Source organism: Oxyura jamaicensis, chromosome 7, assembly GCF_011077185.1.
Source record: "Oxyura jamaicensis isolate SHBP4307 breed ruddy duck chromosome 7, BPBGC_Ojam_1.0, whole genome shotgun sequence".
In the NCBI taxonomy this organism is placed as follows: Eukaryota; Metazoa; Chordata; class Aves; order Anseriformes; family Anatidae; genus Oxyura; species Oxyura jamaicensis.
In genome coordinates, this window is record NC_048899.1 from 32025354 (window position 1) to 32044550 (window position 19197).

General features: G+C 40.1%; 1 protein-coding gene and 1 long non-coding RNA gene across 18 annotated transcripts in view; one reads left to right on the forward strand and one right to left on the reverse strand.

Moving 5' to 3' along the window:
- Positions 1–515: 515 nt before the first annotated feature.
- Positions 516–19197, reverse strand: part of NCKAP5 (NCK associated protein 5) — a 440247-nt gene continuing 421565 nt past the window's right edge. For all 17 annotated transcript variants that reach the window (XM_035332339.1, XM_035332337.1, XM_035332336.1 and 14 more), the window contains one exon: positions 516–2156. In XM_035332339.1, the coding sequence (XP_035188230.1) occupies positions 1875–2156 (282 nt within the window). In that variant the 3' untranslated portion in view covers positions 516–1874. The remainder of the gene's footprint in view (positions 2157–19197) is intronic.
- Positions 13207–14659, forward strand: LOC118170245. Its single transcript, XR_004752591.1, has 3 exons — positions 13207–13308; positions 13428–13600; positions 14545–14659. It is a non-coding gene; the product is annotated as an uncharacterized LOC118170245 (long non-coding RNA).

Consider the following 19197-nt stretch of genomic DNA (forward strand, 5'->3'; position numbering starts at 1 on the left):
CGTCCCCGCAGCACGCCGCTCCTCAGGCGAGCACCTCCCGCCGCACTCTGCCGGGGGGATCAGAGCGTGACAGGCGAGAGAACGGCCGCTGGTGGCCGCGGGCTGCCGAGCGGTGCGGAGCCGGCCGCCGCTGCCCCCGCCCGGCCGCGTTGACGCCTCTCTGCTGGCGGGGCGGGGCGGCCGGGATGGATGGAAGGAAGGAGGGATGGAAGGATGGAGGCACGGATGGAGGGAGATGCGGGGAGCCGCGGGGCTGGCAGCCGTTGGCGGGGCGAGGCGGCTGAGGCGGCGCGAGCGGCCGGAGCCGTTGGCGGGAGCCGTTGGCGGGGCGGGCTGAGGCGGCGCGAGCCGTTGGCGGGCTGGGCTGAGGCGGCGCGAGCGGCCGGAGCCGTTGGCGGGAGCCGTTACGGGACCGGGCTGAGGCGCCCCCGGCGGCACCGCACGGCCCCGGCCAGCTCCCCGCGGTGCCCCTTGCACCCCCCCAGCAGACCCTGTACATACATCAGCAGACGTACTTATACAAGAGGAGGTTTTATTTAAGAAAGACGCTTCGATGAAAATTTCATAGAAGTCGAAAAGGACAATGCAAGTTTACGGCAGAAATTACTTAAAATATAGGAAATTGCACAAAATATTAACACTGATGATACAATATCATTTCAAAGATTAACAGGCGTGTGCTAGAGAAACTGTAGAGTCTAGAAATATCCCAAATATATCTAGTTTACAGATCGCTGTACAAAAAGCAGTTATAAATACTTCACATCTAGAAAAAATACACGGAACCTTTGAAATAGACTTTCCCTTACATATAAACAGCCTCTGTAGAAAAACAAAAACCAAGACGCCCATCCCCCTGCTCCGAGGTGTGTTTGAACTAGCGCCGGCTAGCACCCACATCCTCCTGACACGTGTCACAAACAGGAGTTGAGTTCCAATTTTTAAAAATTATTTTAGCATTTACGATTTAATTAAGACCGAATGGGGACTACAAAGGATAGCACAATATGCTACATTCAGAAATTGATAGGGAATAATTCCAGAGGAGGCAGAAGTAGAGAAACTTTGTTGCTGTCAGAATTACAGACGCTTGTGTAGTTCCCATTCAACAAGACTCCCATTTGTGTCAGCAGTGAATTACTCTGGCCCTGATCTTTCAAACCGTTACGCACATGATTTATGAAGTCGGTGCCAGCAGTATCAGGCCTTTTAATCTATTCATTTTCTTGCCACGTCAAAAGTCAAAAACCTTTTGAAATAAGACATCTGTTGTGACATTGTGGTAACTGAAATGCACATTTCCCTAGAACACGAGTATGGAATTGCACTAAAAATGAAAAATAAAAAATGTTTCATAAAAGGGACTCCTAGAAAGTTTATTACAGACGATTTGGCAGGCTCAGGTTTATGGTCACGCAGTGTTTCTACATACAGTTTTAAGACTAGAACAATTATAAATCTTTTTTAAAAAATCTACCAACTTTTCTTGTTAATATTAACATCAAGTTCTTTAAGTTAGTAATCTGCCATTACAGGAGCATAGCACCAATTTAATATTTATTGCTGTCATTTCTCCCTACAAATATATTTTCCCCGAATATTTACATCTATACAAATATTCATAAAAGTGCAAAATTAAGACTTTTTTGTTTGTGTAACCATTAGTTGTGTTCAGTGTTGAGTCTCCTGCATCGCGGTGAATGCAGTCCTGCCTTTCTTATTGCTGTGTCATGAGAAAAAAAAGTCAGGAATACCCCGCTGTGAGTACAGCCATCTGGAGTGAGGATTTTCAACAACTGCCTCTTCTCCCCCCTCTCTCCCCACTTGCCTTTTGCTCCGTAAGTGCTCCATTCACAGCCCACTGGAAAGTGTCTTTATACATCATTAGAGCCTTGGCTGGCGCAAGAGGAGAAGCTATCATATAAAGAATCACTCAAGGATTCTAAATTGTCCACGTCGTGCCTATCGGAGCTATTTAAGGAAGCTTCTTCTTTCTTTCCATTTTCTTCCTTTTGTCCTTCAACCTTATTCAGACAGTTCTTCTCTTTTTCTAATAAAAGTACGGTATTGCTGTTAAATTTATTGAGAGACTCCAGGGAAATTTTAGATAATCTAGTCTGAGAATCTTCTTTTGTTTCTTCAGTTTGCTTCAATTTCTGTAATAAATGAGGAAAATATTAGAAACATATTTCTTATAAAGTTATCGTACTGTACACCATTAACTACCTTCTTTCCAAAGTTCACAAGGTTAAAGGAAATAGATTAGTAGATGCTTAAATCTCTATTACAATTAAATAGAACATGAATGTCCATTTTAGGATAAATCATAGCTTTGGTGATTCTGCTGAGACAAAACATGCAGATCCTATATTTGTATGTGTTAAGCATCTTTGGTATCTTCACAGGTAATAATTTACATCTTCTCCTTCAAGAGTACTTTGGGGGTATGTTTAAATGGGTAGTTGTCTTGGGAGAATTTGGAGTCTGCCAAAAAAGGCGCATAGACATGCTCAGAGGAGAGAAAATAGCATTTTCTATAAATTACAGACAACAATGAAAATTGCTAGAAAATAACCACACATTTTGCATGTGTAAGCCTATTGATTTCCAAGAACCCACACCCTCTCTAATAGAAAAGAAAGCAACAAGACAGGAAATTATACTGAACCGGGCCAATCCTCACAGACCAGAATCAATCAGATATTGGCCAAGCCTACTCTGAGAAGTGCTGTAATTCTGCTGGAACACCGGACAAGGTATTAGCACATTATATTAAAAACTCACAGTAGGATTATACGAGAGTAATTTTATCCCTTTGTTGCCTACTGCTATCTTCAATCAGAGATCTGACCAAGGAATAGTTAGGGAACAGCTTAGGGAGCAGTTCAATAAAAATGGCCTGCCTTCCATATCCAGGGTGTTTCAAACCTGTGTAACTAACTGCTCTTACAGATGATGTTATCACAGAAATAGGAGATAAGGTTCAACGTTTCATAGGACTCTCGGAGAGGCAAGATGCAAGAATTTTGAGATACGCTGTCAGAGTGCAAGCCGTTCCTCATTTTCAGCGTTACCATCAGATAGTATGGATTGAATCAGTAAATTACTGCCAATCTAGGACATCAGTATTTTGGTTTAGATAGAAAATGAGATGGTATTTTAAGCACACTGAAAACATAGCATGGCCAGGTGTATGGAGGATGTGGGTCACTAAATATGCAGTTGTAAATGGTCGTTAGAACTTCTGGAAAAATTCAAGTTCCAAGTCACTTCACGCGTGCTGGGCTGCTCACCCTTGGAAGTCTTGGGCAGGAAGAAGGCATTGTTACATGGCTTGAATGCTTCTTGTTACAACTAGTTGAATAAAAATGGAAGTACCAATCTAATGACTTTGATGTTGCAATCCTGTCATTTTCCATAAGCTATCAATGCCTGGATTAGGTTAGTATTTTATCAAATGTTTCAGGCAAGCTTAAACAAAGCAATAGGAGATGCTAAAGTTCATTAAATGATCTTTAGTTTAAAAGTTTCAGGGAATGCTATGTTAGGTTCTGGTTTTAGACAATGGTTAAACCTAAGGCCTTCACTGTCTGCAATGACAATATTTTCTGCAACAGAGGAATATAAACCCCTCATAACAGGAACAAACACAAATTGAAACCCTTCAATAGAAATTTCCTACAATTTACACTCAAAAAGTTCTTCTCTCTGCTCTCATTTAAAATATTATACACTATTATCAGAATAGTTGTTTCACTTCTGTGTAGGTCAGATGAGAAAATTCTGAGACATAGTATCAATAAAATACATATTAGCACTTTTTGCTTGTCAGACTACTAAACCTGAAATACTTTATTATACGAAAGACTAAACGGTTTTTCTTTGTGTTTATTTTTCCCACTTCACAGCTTTTCTTTGGATAAATTGAATGTGTCTGCTTAGCACAGACTTGGGTCTGCAAGAAGTCAATACTGGTGTTAATAAAGTCTATGATAAAACTTTTATTGATTCAAATAGAAGCCAATTTCAACTGTTGAGTAGGAGGAACTACGGAGACCTAGAGTGTTTGCTGTGCAGAGCAGTCCAGATGAAGTATCAAAATAAGAGCAGGATCTTTGGCTGGCCGAAGGATAGATTTAAATCACAGGACAGACTGGAACAAACTCATCAGGATATTCTACATATATGTGGTATCAGTGATTTATTATACCTTACAAGCATGACCTAGACTAAAATCCTTGTTTAATCACATCCTAGTTTGTCATTTAATATAAGGTAAAAGTTAATAAAATACATTAGAGAAACTGCAGGGAACAAAAGTATTCTCTACAAATTTTAAGTAAAATCATTGAACCAAATGAAATTGAAGTGAACTGAAGTGAAGCCCATCATGAAACTCATTCACAAAAGATACACAGAGTAGTGAACAGTATAAGAGTCATAAATTTGATGCATATAAGTGCTACTAATATAGCAGAGCCTACTGCCATTCATGAGGAAACAAAGGAAAAAAAATAGATAAAAGTTGTAGCAAAAATTATTACTAAAATAGAGACAATATTTGTATCCAGAAATAAGTTATGGATAATTTAGGATGTACAGCTGTCCTTTTTCCACATCTTAATCCCCAGTTATACCCTTTTGTCAAAAAAAAAAAAAAAAAAAAAACACATTATTGCAATAGCATGCAAGTATGCAAAGGTAATCTTGTGATCTGGAAAGTAATACATAGTGGTTTTCACTTGATATAGATAAAATCTGTTTGGCGTGGTATTACTCTAGGAGCACTTATTGCTGATTTTATAATTAAACAAGAATGATGAGAGGTCATCTAGATTGGACTTTGGGGTAGGGAATATTAATAAGCTAGAGCTGTACTAAGATATCAGATGTACAATAAGAGTGATCTTACCTCACAGCTTTATTACTACAGATAACACTTTAATATTCTGTTAAATTTTCTGTTAAAACTTATTTGCAGATAGAAATTTAAAATATAATATTCCAGTCCTTGACACATAGAAGAAAACACATTCAAATCCCGAGCTCCATGAGAAGAACTAAAAAGTTTGTGCACAGTTATTAAAGCAAGGATCCCTACAATCAGCAAATTATTTTTTCCCACAGTACCAAAATTAGGTATGTTCCTAGAGGTGAAAAGCCACTGATCATTTCCGTAAACTTTGTATCTCGGAACAAACATTACCTCAGGTTCTTTAAGAATCTTCTCTCTAGTCATTATAGATACAACCTGGAAAAAACTATCAGATTATTCATTTAGATCCATCCTTAAATTAAGTTTCCTATTTTTCAGAGCAGCCACAACAGCTGCTAGATGAAACAAAAGGCAAAACCAAACCAACTACTAGAATCTGTTGCTAAACCTTGTAAGTATGTGGTTAAATGTGTCCATAGTTCTGTCCCTGTACATTTCTATGACTTCAGCAGAGGCACAGACATCGCAAAGAACAAGGGTTAGCCCAAAGACGCTGCTGTTGTGCATTTGAAAGTAGTTAGTTTACTAAATGCATTTGAGAGTCACATGAATGAGACTCGGTAGCTTTTTGTGCAGATCAGGAACATCTGGCAGCAGATCAGATGCATTTTGTATCCATGAGAGCTGGGTGAGATCTGGTAATAGTGTGCAGAACACCTAGCCTCGAGGTCCTGGGCTCCAATCAAACCTTTCCCGTATTTGTAGCAGCTTTCTGCATGATGAACAGATGCTTTTATCACCACAGAAAAGAAAAGCACTTAGCTATTTTCTGGAGTGTTGGTAGAAGAGCTAAGATGGGCCCAACAGTATGTTCTCGCTCTCAGACTTGGTTCTTCTGAGAACACTGAATACTGAAAGTCATTTCCTCCCAGAGGTGTTGACTTTGCTGCTGACTATTCTGCACCTGTCCTATGAATAAATAAAGTGCCTACTACACTCAGTGTGGTCATTTATGTTTTCCTAAGTATTAGCTTCAGGGAAAAGATAAGATGCAGTCACAGATTTTGGCCCAAGCCAAAATAGGCTCAAGCACAGGAAAGGACTAATTTTCACTGTGCCTTTGTAAAAGCAATGGCCCATTATCCTAAAGCACATCAGTTTATAGCTTATTTTACTTTTATTACCTAGTTTTGGAGTCTCGGAGCCGGTCAGTTACGGGGTGCCTTACACCACCGGAGAGCAGTGGCTGGTCATTACAAGAGAAGGAACTCTACCTGACATAACGCAGACATTCATCACGAGCCACATCACTTTGAAATAACTCACAAGTCATGAATCAGAATAATGTCTCCTTGTTGGCACCATCCTAAAGGGAGTAACTAAAAGCCATTAATGATATAATAAAATTTGGCATGTCGCTTCAAGCACAGCAAATTAGGAAAACACAACTAGCCTGCAGCTACACTGATGCATTATAAATAGGTGCTATTTCTACATTAATACATCAAAATAGATTTTTTTTAACTTTAAAAACGAGAGGTTACATGTGGGTAGAATGCATGTTCAGTGCTGTGTGGTCATGGACTAGCCAGAGCTGCTCTGAATGTCAGGAGGGTTTTGCAGGTGTAGCAGAAAGGTGGGCAGAAGGATGGGCTAGTTCACAGGTACAAAGGGGTCGCAGTTGGCATGCAGGAAGGAGTGCAACAGCAAGTCCATTTCTTATTCTGTGTAGTAACATGCAGAAGCTCTGATTGCCTGGAGGTCAGGCAATGCTTATAAGGCATGCCAGAGTCCAGAATTAGCAATGAACCATTCTGCAAGATAGATGTATTTTCCAGCTGTCTAAGTTTAGTTAACCAGCAGTTTAAGGGACTCAGAGTCATTTACACACAAGAATAAAATGAACTTTATTTATGTCTCTCATGCACTGGGCAATTTAGTTTTTAGATTAACACAAAAGCAAAAAGGGCACTGCTTCAAGTGCAGTATAACTGCAAAACACTATTGGGTAAAAACAACTAAATTGCTATGAGAATTAAATATAGATCAACAGAATCAATACTTAATTGTATAACTCAAGGTCTTTCATTTCAGATCTGATCTCTAATAGGAGGTACATAGTATGTTCACTTTGTTTTAGTTATTTAAAACTTTATTGTGAGTGAAAACAATTTTCTAGGTTTTTGCCTTTTTTAAAAAATTCTGTTAGTTACTTTGTCTGCATATATTCAAGGTAAACTTGATCGCACAATGCCACTGTTTATTAAATTTAGAGCTTTACAAATGTAGATATCCCATAATCCAGTACTTTGTGTTTATGACACAATGGGTCTGAGTGGTATATGCAGTTGCAGCATGACACAGACTGCTCATATATAATGTTTAGTAGGACAGTTTTAATATGTTCATGGCTTCTTGTAAAATAGATTCACGGAGATACAGAGCAGCATCCTGATCAGGGATATATTGCTGTAATTGGAAGTAACGTCTTGTTGAACTCCATGGTGTTTCACTACTGGTTTGCAGGTTTTTGCGTTGAGTAAAAAGGTGTAACATGAAAAGGGCTACCTTTGAGAGGTATTGTGGAGTAGTTTTCTATCAGCTAGCCAGGACAGAATGCAATGGTAGGCTACCTGTGGAAAGTGAACAATCTCCAGACCTCATTTAACCAAACTGATGAGAACATCAGGTGGACAGGTAACACTCCACAGTGAAAATAGTCGCAAAGACACATCCAGGAAAACTACAAAGGTGAAAGCTGTAACTGCATGACCTCTGCTGTATTACAGCTGAGCTAAAAATGTGATGTTTGAACTTCTTTCCCTTTAAAGCATAACCTTAAATAATAAGTTAAGCCTTTCTCTCTGCTGTATATTGTCAGAAGCTTTCATCCATTTTCTGGACTGACAGTAAAATAATTTTTGAAATAATGAATCACTTTTCTTTTTCCTACTTGAGCAGAAATCCCATGACTATTTTACAGAAAATGACATTCTGAAGGCAACACCATCAGATTTTCAAGATAAACAATAATTGACGATGTCTTTTCTTGGGAAGAGATGTATTGATACGAAGTATTCCTAAGTTCATTAGTCTGCTCAGCAGCTTATGAGATAGCCACATATGCATAGGGAAATATCAACCGCATTTGGTGTTATGGTAATATAACAATGACAACAGAACCAAAGCTTGCCTGCTCTGTTTAGGAGTATAACAATCTCCAAATACATTTAAGTTTTAGTACCGCAAAGACAGCATTTCTGATGCTCCTGAATTGTAAGTAAATTACCTTAGAGGAAATAAAGCTGATTAGCATGTATTGTGCATGATTCATAACTGCAGATCTGGACAAAATAGTTGTTGCTTAATGAATAGGTGACTGAGGAATTGAGGCTTACGTTGCCTGGCTTGAATCCTCATGCGGTTTAGAAGATAAAAGATACTTCAGTGAACTGCAACTTACAGTTTTAAAAGCACAGTTTTCACAAAATGATGAGATGACAAGGTGCAATCAGCAATCTAATGCCAAGAATCTCATCTTCACAATTTACAGAGTACATGATTTTTTTTGTTGTTGATGATAGGACAAAACTGTTTGACCTGATTAGGTGTATACCAACCCTCTTTGAGCTTTTGGATAATTTAATAAACCTGAACTTTCAGGACCCGATTTGAAGGTCAGGTAAATTTCACCTTTTACCTTCTGCTCAGTTAAGAACTGAATGTCACAAATATGGTTGTTTTCTCGTAGTGCATCAGGATGGCCACTGGATGGATCAAAAATGTATGGGCAAAGTTCATTTAAAATTGAGTAAGAAAACAATACCTTGGAAAATGGTGACAATGTAATACACACATGCTTAGTCAAGTGTGTTGAGAAGAGATACTAAAAAGAAAATCAATTAAACATGCCCTTTTTCCAGAAGATGATCAGGGCCTGACTGTTCACACTGGTGGAATGACCAATTTTCCTTCTCACAGAAGGAACCTGACCCCTAAAAGCAATGCTTACTGCAATCAGAGGCTCATCACACGGCATTAAGGAAGAAATACCCATGGTGAAAAAGGAAGCTGATGCTCAGTTTTTAGAACTTAAGAGACTGAAAATGAACAAGACATGCATAGGATACACTTTACTTTTCAGAGATCCTTTTAGCTTTTCTCATGGAGGGAGTTCAATAACAGAATTGTTCTGATTTTTAGTGATGAGAAAAAATCACAGTAAAAAAAATCACACTGAAAGGTAAGATTGGTGACAAAGTTATTGAACTTGACTAAACCATCTGAAGTCCGATACCATTCCTTAACAGAATCAGGTTTAAGGTCATTTTGTCAGTGATGACTTACTGAATGTTATCGGAACTGTGTGGTCCTAACGAACTTCGCTGTTTTAGTCTTCAGATACCATTTTACCAAGCAATATTTAAGTATAAAGAGGTTATGTCCTACTGAGGAGTTACAAGTGTGGATGCTTGTTTCAGTAAAGAAGAGGCTTTATAAACAATGGACTACAATTTTATTCTTCAATTTGAAGGATTTTTTTCTATATATTGAGATACTTGCTTATAACTGAATCAAGAAAGGGGCAAAAAGCACAGTTCAAGAAAGATTTTTGAAAGCTAATGCAAAGTGCAGCTCCTAAAGAGTCAGATTCTATCCCACATTAGACTGTAGCAAAAAAAAAAAAAAATGTCTCAAATCCAGTAAATGCAGGATCACACTCATACAACGTATAATCTCACTGACATTTTCAGTAATCGGGGGCATTTTTCTGTATGGCTGAACTCTTCTCAGACTACTGTTCCTAAGTATTAGCTGTGTTCTTACCTGTCTTTATCCTCCACCTTTGGCTTTTTTGAACAAGACTATTTATTTTGGTAATTACAAGGGCACTTATCCTCTCACTCTCTAGTGATGTCTGAGTTCCTGGCCTGTAATGTCTGTATGTCAGTCACCCAGCATACTGATGGAAAGCGGAACTGCACTTCAAGACTGAACTGCGGATGGCAGTTGGTAGTGGGTGATGACTTTCCCCGCTAGTAGTCCTCTCTTCTGAGTACTGGACTAGATTTCCTCCAGGTTAGCCTTTGAGTACCCTAGACACATCAGCTGACCTAATAACAGAAGGAGCAGGTAGAGAAGGGGAAATGTTAGGTGGCAGGATCAAGAGCAAATCAGCAGTATGAAGACACCACACAGTAATAATTTCCAGCTAAGAGAACTGGCTTGTATGCACTAATAGGACCGCGTTGTCTGCAGGTGAGTTCAAAGAGTACAAAGCTCTGCTGGGAGATCTGCAGAGGACAGAAAGGTAATGTCCCCTCTTACAAGTTCTAGAGATGATTCACAGAGGTCATTTAAAAACAGGAGTGAGCTCCACGGCAAGTAGTTTTCTCATTTTTAGCCTCTGAGGAGTACAGCGGGGAAGAGAAAAGCAATCTTTCCAGACCCATCAGTCCACCTCTGCGTGACTGCACATTTAGCCACTGTGGTGGGAGCCTCCACGTTGTGTGTACTTGGTGCACACACATCAGAATGACACCTCTCCCAAGCTCTCACCAAGCAGAAATACAGGTTTTCTTTACTCTTAAAAAGAGTCTGAATTACCATGCTTAGCCGCCAACCCCTTCCCAACAAAACCGATTATTTTAGGAGCTGTCATTTTCCTTTCCATTCCAGACACTTCAATAAACTTAAATATCGGAGGCCTTTTTTTACTTCTAATGAATGTAACCAAAACCATTGCCCTCTCCCCTTCTGGCCTCTGGAAACAAGTAATGAATGCCCCCAGGTGCTCTACGGGAAGAGGATAGGGCCCTCCCTAAAGGAGGGATATGGGTTAGAGGGTGCAGCTGGGCAGTCCCATCACACGTTGCACTGGCGAGTGCTCCTGGAGGCAGCAGAGGAAGAGGCTGTAGCACTGGCTGCCTTCCCTGTAGACCTGTTGCAGGCTGAACTGCATGTGTTCTGTTTCCTGATCCCGTGCAGTGAGACTGCAAGAGCTCCCTTGTCATCAGGGCACACTGGGACAGGAGAGGTGCAAATAATGCTGGTTACATGACTGCACTCGCTGCCTCTTCAGCTGACATTATGATCTGCACAATTTTCAGTAGTTACTCAAGCAAAGTATGAATTGCAGAGTGGAAACCTGTGTTTAAGTTCATCGGCCATCAAATCCTACCTAACAGAACAGCTATTTACAAGCACTTCCTAAATCTATGCAAACAGTTTAACTTTGCTGTAGGGCAGAACATTTTGAGGGACAGAGGCACAACATGCACAGAAAATCTGAGCAAGAGTTTCAGATAAAGGCTGCAGAACCAAATTAAAGTAGAAGGAAAAATCCTCTTGCAATATTTAGTTCATTTCAGTAGATCCAGTCATATCAATAAAGAGCCCATAGTATAAGTCAGCTAGGAAATAAATGCTATGAAGGATGTTCCATTTTATGTGGTTGGAATTTGATTAGTGATTAGTCTTGGCGGTTAAACCACATGGGAACAGTAATCAAGGTTTCTCTGCTGCAGTTCTGTAACAACTGGAAAACACTGTTGGCTCCTGTCCCATACCATGATGGGATATTAACCTAAAATCTAATTAATCTATGAATGAATTACGGTTCTAGAAATATACTATATTCTAATCAATTTTAAGTGAGTTCCTAACAGAAGATAAGATGAGGAAAAAGCTGTAAAATTACCAGGGGTTGATAAATTCTGTTTACTATGACTGATGATTTTTAGGGGGGATAATTTTACAATCCATCAACCTTTTGTCAGTTCAAGAATCATGCTGCCAAACATATGCAGTAAATTAATTTTTAAATTTACATATTTATTAAAAATCTTATTGAAAACAGCAGGAAGTAAGCCCTGTTTGAATAATAAAATAACTTGTTATTCTACTGGAAAGAAAACAACAACAACAACAAAAAAAAACAACCAACCTTCTATTAAGATGATTTTATAGTAAGGCAATAATTACCAACAGCTACATGAATTAGTTAACCAAACAATGTATTAAATAGCCAACCAAAAATTAATCAAGAATTAGAAAAAACTGTTGGAAGATAATTAAGTTAAAAAAAAAAAAAAAAAGGCAATTTAGAAGCTGAGAAATTCACGGCTGAGTTTCAGATGTGCTCAAGGCCATGTTTGTTAACTCAGAGGCCCACTGGCACAGGCTGCCAGATCCCCAGTGAAGGCATGGAGAGCTGCAGGTGCCTGCTACACAGCTTCCCCGCTCGAGGTGCTTCCCTAGTCTCACCTCCATCATTATTCCAGATTTGTTTGACTACTGCCACCGTTGGTGCTATGTGCTCACACTCGTAGAGTGCCTGCCTCTCCCCAGTTGCCACTTTGCGCACATGAACTAGGTAAAGCTGTCCTGCCAGTGTCCATCAGGCAGCAGAAGTGTGCGGCTCCAGAATCTGTGCTTCCTTGCTCAGCCCTCCCGCTTGTCCCCTGCTCGACTGGTGTGGAGGAACGGGCCTCTTCACCTGGTTTGTGGAGCACCTGGTGCACCCTGAGCCCTGCCATACGCCTGACTGCTTGCAATGAGCCGGGAGCATCTGACGCAGCCATCAGTCACTGGTGTAAAGAAGGATGCCTGCGCTGGTGGTGACAATGCCAAGAATAGAAACGGGCTAAAACTAGATGTGATAATTCAGCCAGTGGACTAAAACGTATCTTGATGGAAAAAATATAGGTTGCAACTAATCTCATGTTTATCAGACAATTCAAGGATACGGTCCTGGGCTGTGACCCAGTAACCCTGGGGATTAATCCACAAGGAAATGAGACAGACAGGGCTACATGCAGGAAATAGGCAATTCTGGTCATAAATGCAGGTTGTAGATGATATTCCTTAGCCCAGATCTAAAAGATGATCAAAAAGAAACATCATGAATAAGCAGAATAATGCTGGGCATCAAGAACACTACTGCTGGAGATGCAGATGGAAGTTCCCGCAGCCAGGAGATTTCTGAAGTGTTCAGCTCGCCTCCTCACAAAATTAAAGCAGTGATGCATATTTAAATAAATAAATAAATAAATCACTTGGGTGCGCTCTGAGGGAATTTTAGTTAATTTATGTTTTTAGGTTTGCCTGCTTCATCCTTTAGATACAAGCACATCTGTTTCAGGTCAAGAGAAACCTCTACCCTACTTGTGTTTCAACCAGAGACAGAAAATGTCCCTCACCTGGAGCTGGTAGGAGGCATTGGTGGCTGCAGGCTCTCTGGGAGGAGCACAACCTCAAAACAGCAAGGACTGAAAGCCACGTGTGCTGGATAGACCTTCATCTTACCACCTTTGCCTCCCCCAGATGCCAGCAAGGTTCAGGCTAAGCAGATAACAGGATCTGCAAGGCTGGTAAACATTTGTGCTGAGTCCATCCAGGCTATAAAAATCTCTTTGAATGTGAGATGTTTTTCTGTCAAGTTTTTTTTTCTTTTTTCTTTTTTCTTTTTTTTTTTTTCTTTTTTTTCCAGAGAACCGAAGCCCAGTGAAATCACTTGTTAGGAACCACAATTCTGTGGGGCCTGATCCCCTGTTTGGCTGTGAGAAAATCTTTGTCAGGAATGAGCAAAGAAGGAATTCAGTGTGAAGACGTGGATTCAGTCTCCTGTTCCCACTATGGGCTTCCCTGCGGTGACAGAATAATGTAATATTTTTGTATTGATTTTGCTACAGTTTGTGTATAAATACAGAAATGTGTAAGTGAAGTGATAGCCAGCCACATGAGTGGATTTGTTGGACAAATGCTGTGGAAGATTTATTGCCCTTAGCAATACATAAGTGTTACTGCAGTATTTACACTGCAAACTGTTGTGAGATACTGGTAGTGCAGAACGTGTTCTTATGCCTAAAATAAAGATGATAATATTGTTAATATAATAGGCCACTAGGAGGACTAAAATACAACTGGATTTCATGCAGACAGATTGTAGAGGTAATGTGCACTCATTTTGTGAATGACCAATGATGACACAAACAGGAAACTCAGAGAAAAATAAAACAGTTCCCAGCCTCATTAGCAAATTAGTAACTTGAAAATTGTTGTTGAAAATGAACAGGCATTTGCTATTCATTGGAATATAAATCAAATCTCTAAAACGTTGATTTCCTCAATATTTCAGATTATTCAGGATTCAAATACTTGTAAGAATGGAATAAAAATTCCGCCCTGCATGGACAGTACGACCTCTGAAGCTGGCACACTTCAGCTCATGCAGAACTCAGGGCAGGATCAGGGTGTAAACTGCCTTCTGATATTCTGAAGATTCCTTAGCAAAGGGGCAACGTGTTTGTGGTGAGCCCTTGTGGTGCGAGATCCTCTCATGAGTAAGAGCGCTTGATGAGAAGTGACACCGATTACTTGCTTAGCACTGTGATAGGGCTTCAAAGCCCTCAAAGCAGTCAGATTACATTCTAAATGCAGCTGGAAGGTATTATTTATATTCTTTATTTAAAAATGGGAAATTTAATATCAAGAGAAGTTTGGCGGTTTGGACAGTCAGCCGGACCATTACCCTAATCTCCACAGCCCTGCATTTTTAGCTGCTGAGCACTTTGTCACTATTTGAGCATTTATTTTTTTCTTTGCAGGCAGAAATTCTCTGTGGAAAAAAACTGAGGCAGAAGCCTTTGTTGTTCTCCTCACTACAGTGCATCTGAAATGCTTTTCACCATACAGGACCTGGCATTTGATCCAGTGTATGTGGTAGTTAATCAAATGTTTTGCACTGACTTCAGTAGTCTTTGGATCAGACTCTTAATGCATTAGAGAGATAAATTATTTAACTTACTGAGTTCCCCTAGAAACAAAATATTGAGCTGCAAACAAAGCTAACAAACACCAAATGGGATACCATCTGCTGCAATGAACAGACCACAACCAGTTTCCCCCATGTTTGAGATTCTTCCAAAATGCAATCTGAAAGAGGTTTGTTAAACTCCCAACTGTCTCACAAAATTGGCTTAGCACAGGTTAGCAAATGCTAATGCCATGAGCAACAGCAAGCCAGACTCTGATATATCAATTGGAGTTGTCTGTAATTTTATTTCTATTGGACTGCCCTGTCTGAAAGCTTGGGGGATTTCTGCTATTCAGAGCCTCTGGAGCCTACAGAGAAGTTTCTCTTCATGCTCTGTGTCCTAGGGCCTATGGACACTGAGTAGCTTCTACCCCTGAGTAAATATGCATGGTAAATATCTATATAATGATAACCATGTTGTTATAAATTTGGACTTTGACATACAGACTCCACATCAAATGACCTTCCAGGGAACAGGACATTGAGGCACAAGAGGCTCCATTTCTCACAGGAATGGCAGTAGCTATCTGAAATCCCCAGTCCAGAGCATTCCCTACTTGGTATCAAAGCTTTCGGCTGTGGTAGAGAACATATGGGCTCCCAAACACTTTCAGAGGGACAGAAGGACATCGCTAAGCTAAATGCAGTGCGTGTGGCACTAGTGGGTGCCATCAACATCCACCATATTTGCCCTGTAGAACAAGACAAGAAGATAAATGTCTTTATAACTAGATTTCCTACACAGCCGACAACTTCATCTTCTAGTATCACCACTGCAAGCGATGAAACTACTGCGAGCAAACAGAAACTCCAAAGACTATTCAGTCTTTATCTGATAATGAGGAAGGCTACATCTCTCCGCATTACTCAGCTGTTTTAGATGGTGACTGCTGTTCTTTGGCTTGCTCTGCTGCCTCTGTTTTCATCACTGTGCTACTAATGATGGCATAATACAGATTCCATTTTTTACAAACTAATTTATTTATAGAAATACTGCATTATAAATGTTGAACTCTTTGGTGTCCTGGCTTGTTATAGTGGTTCTCAGAAACAATGGACTCTATTCCCATAACAGTGATGATAAAAATATTCTGTAAAATGATATAGATGATAGAGTTTTAGCATTTTACAGTCGGTCATACTCTAATGGCATGGAAAATGCAATAAAGGAATAGGTATAGAAGTACAAACATTTTCATTATGATATGATCTTAGTTGTAACATTGTAGGAGCAGATTAAAAAATACCCAGCATTTGGCCTTCTCTTTAATTCATGGGAAGTTGCCTGCCAAGGTTCCCTGACATTGCCCATGAGCCAACGCACAGCAGTAGGATGCTACAGGTATAAATTCTGCCAGGCAGAGGTAGAATATCTAAACCGGGTTTTGAGCACCTATGTATACACCATGATTTTCACAGGATCCAATATGAGAACCTGTCACGGACATCAGCAAAAGCTGCAATTTTCTAGCACTCTTGAAAAAAAGGCAGCTGAAGTGTCTAAACATGAATTCAGGTACTACCATTAGGAAGGGAAGCTTGGAAAAACTGGCCTCTATTTTTAGTGATCAGTGCCCACAAGTAAGGCTGCAGCTGGCAGTTAGGCTACGCAAGACAAAATAATCCTTGCAAGATCAAAAAGTGTGCTGGCTGCTTAGCTACTTTTATCCACCATTTTCAGGCATTGTCTGAAAAGCTCTTGCATTTCAAATCTGCTCTGCATCTTAGTACGCGTGTTATGCAACAGGTTTCCCAGTCTGGCAACTCTTCTGCATATACAGTATCTTGGTGAATTTTAGACACTTCTGTTATAAGAAATATCACAGAGTATTAATATATGATTAACATTTGAATTTTAAAAGACTCAGCCGTATAATATATTCATATTTAATTTCTTCATTCCCACCCACTTCTGCTTTATTCTTCATCCTCCCAAATCCATTTCATGTCTTTTTTTTTACAGTATGCGATGTCAAATATTCAGTAACACATGGGATATTTGCATGTGCAATAGGATGTCAGAAAAATCACTTCTAAATGTTTAACTGTTAATTATTCAGATATTAATCACTTGGGATTTTATTTACTGAGAATAAAACTAGAGTAGTTAAGGAAATTCTTAAGGCTACAGTTTTTATAGCATCTAGACATTTAAGTCACCTCTTCTAATGATCAGAAAAAAGGACAGAGTAATCCAGAGAAGAAGGCAGTAATAGGAGCTGAGCCATCAGGATGTGCCTCAGTCTTGAATGGAAGGCAGCTCAGGCTGGGGGGACTCTGACATGCTACAAAAACTTATGTCACCCTTCTTAGCTTTTGTGAAAGGTAATTAGGTATTTAAATTACATAGCTGTATCTTATAAACTTCCCAAACTTCCCTGTGTCAGTTACTGCTAATAAGTCTGCTAAATTCCATGTTTATTTGTCCTACCAAATACAAATCCTGCTTTCCATTACAGTAACACAGATGATGCACAAGGCCTGGAATTCATGTAACAGAGCCTAAAAACATAGCAAAAATAAAATATTTTACTTTGGGACTCACCATAAATGAGAGTGTTTAGGCTCACAAAAACTACTTAACCAATACTTTCCATCAGGATGAAAACAATCTGTGTGCCATATTGCATAAAATTCAATATGCTTTCTCATTTTAATGAAAGGTGAATCACTTTGGGGAGATGAAAGTAGATGGTGGAACAAACTATGAACACCTTCAAATTATTTCAGTGTGATTTTTGCAAACATTTGATATAAAATTTGCCTTCTTTTCAAATAGTATGCTGATTAGGATATTATTTCTTATGTTTATATGAAAAGAGAAGGCATCCTCTTAAAAAATTGTTTACTAACATATTTCGAGTGTACTGCCACAGTTGTTGCTAGCATCAGCTTGTTCCTCACGTATTCTGCTCAGAACAGAGCTCTCATACTGAAAGATCTGTCATTCCCCTTCCCTGCATGATGTTTGAGTGCTTTATGCAAAACATATCACTGTTATAGATGGAGAAGGCAAGTTTCAGCTGGAAACACAATTCACAAAAATATTACAGCATTATTCATCTCATTTAACTCTGCTAATCAGATGCTCCTCTTGGAGTGAAAATATTTTCCAGTTTCAGAAAACAAACAGCTCACTGAATACCTCTCTGCCCTACTGCTCTTGATTGACTCAATCCAGTGTTTATTATATCCAATTTATTTTTTAGCTCTTTCTTTTATTACTAATATCATTTCTACCATTACAACAATTACACTATCTTGCAAGCTTACTAATATTCATCATTTGTTGCTGCTAATGTGCCCTGAATTTCATTTTGGCCTACGGTATTATTATAATATTCTAAGTCAACACGGAGAAATGAAACTAAAGCATTATTTCCAAAGATGGACGGCTGAAGGGCGGCTGGTTACAAACGGCGGAAACATTAGTGCACTTTGGGCCATGCTGCAAATCACAGTAGCTCCATCTGTCAAACCTTTGAAAAACAGCTCAGAACATTTTCCACTCAGGGAAATCAGCTAGCAAATGATACTTCTACTTTTGGTTCTTATTAGACTAAAGCATCTACCTACTTAGGCCCAGGAGCTGCAGTGTCAATGAAATCCCAATGTAATCTTCAGTTATGTAGGCAAATAGACATTGACAGTGCTCAGGGCGCATCTGCACGGCAGAGGTGTGACGGTATGGGTTGGTGGGCTGGGGCTGAGTGTTGGAAGGGGTCTTACCAACGCCCCGTTATCACGGGCACTCAGCCCTGCGGAGGCACCGAGCTGTGCTAACTCTGCGCCCAAGCGGGGTCACTGTAAATTAGCTCTGGACAGCTCTGCTTTGCTCTGGGTATGCTTGCTGTGTCAGACTGCTCCTCCAGAGACTCCAGCACATGAGCTGCAGGCCTTTCTGTGCTAGGTGGGCCAGCGTGCTGTGCGGTTATGGGGCGCCTACATACATTTCTTGAAAATAAAAGGGTCTTTTCGTAATTTGAAAGTAGTCGCCAAGATGATGGGGCACGGGGTTTCTGCTCTGGTGATCACACTTTCCCATTCGCAAAGGGCAAAGTTCTCCCTGTTTACAGTGCCAAGGGGTCACAGTCAGCGGCACGCCGCCCCAGCGGTGGCTGCAGGACAGCTTGCTGTGATGCTTTCAGTCAGCCAAGCCCACACACCTGCATCTGGCACCTGGCAAACCAGAGGCACACTGCTGTCGGTGCTGTGAGTTATTTGGGGATTTAGCGCTACATGACACCGTGCCATAGGCACTAGAACCGCACCTACATGCCAGTGATGTTTCACGTCTTTTAACTTTCCTACCGTGTCTACAGCTTTTCACTTCCTCCGCATCTTCTCTCAGACTCACATCCAAACTATTCTCCTGCTAGCCTTGCACACCATGTGTTTTAAATGCCACACAGCCTGCTGCACTATGCCAAATACTTCATGTCCC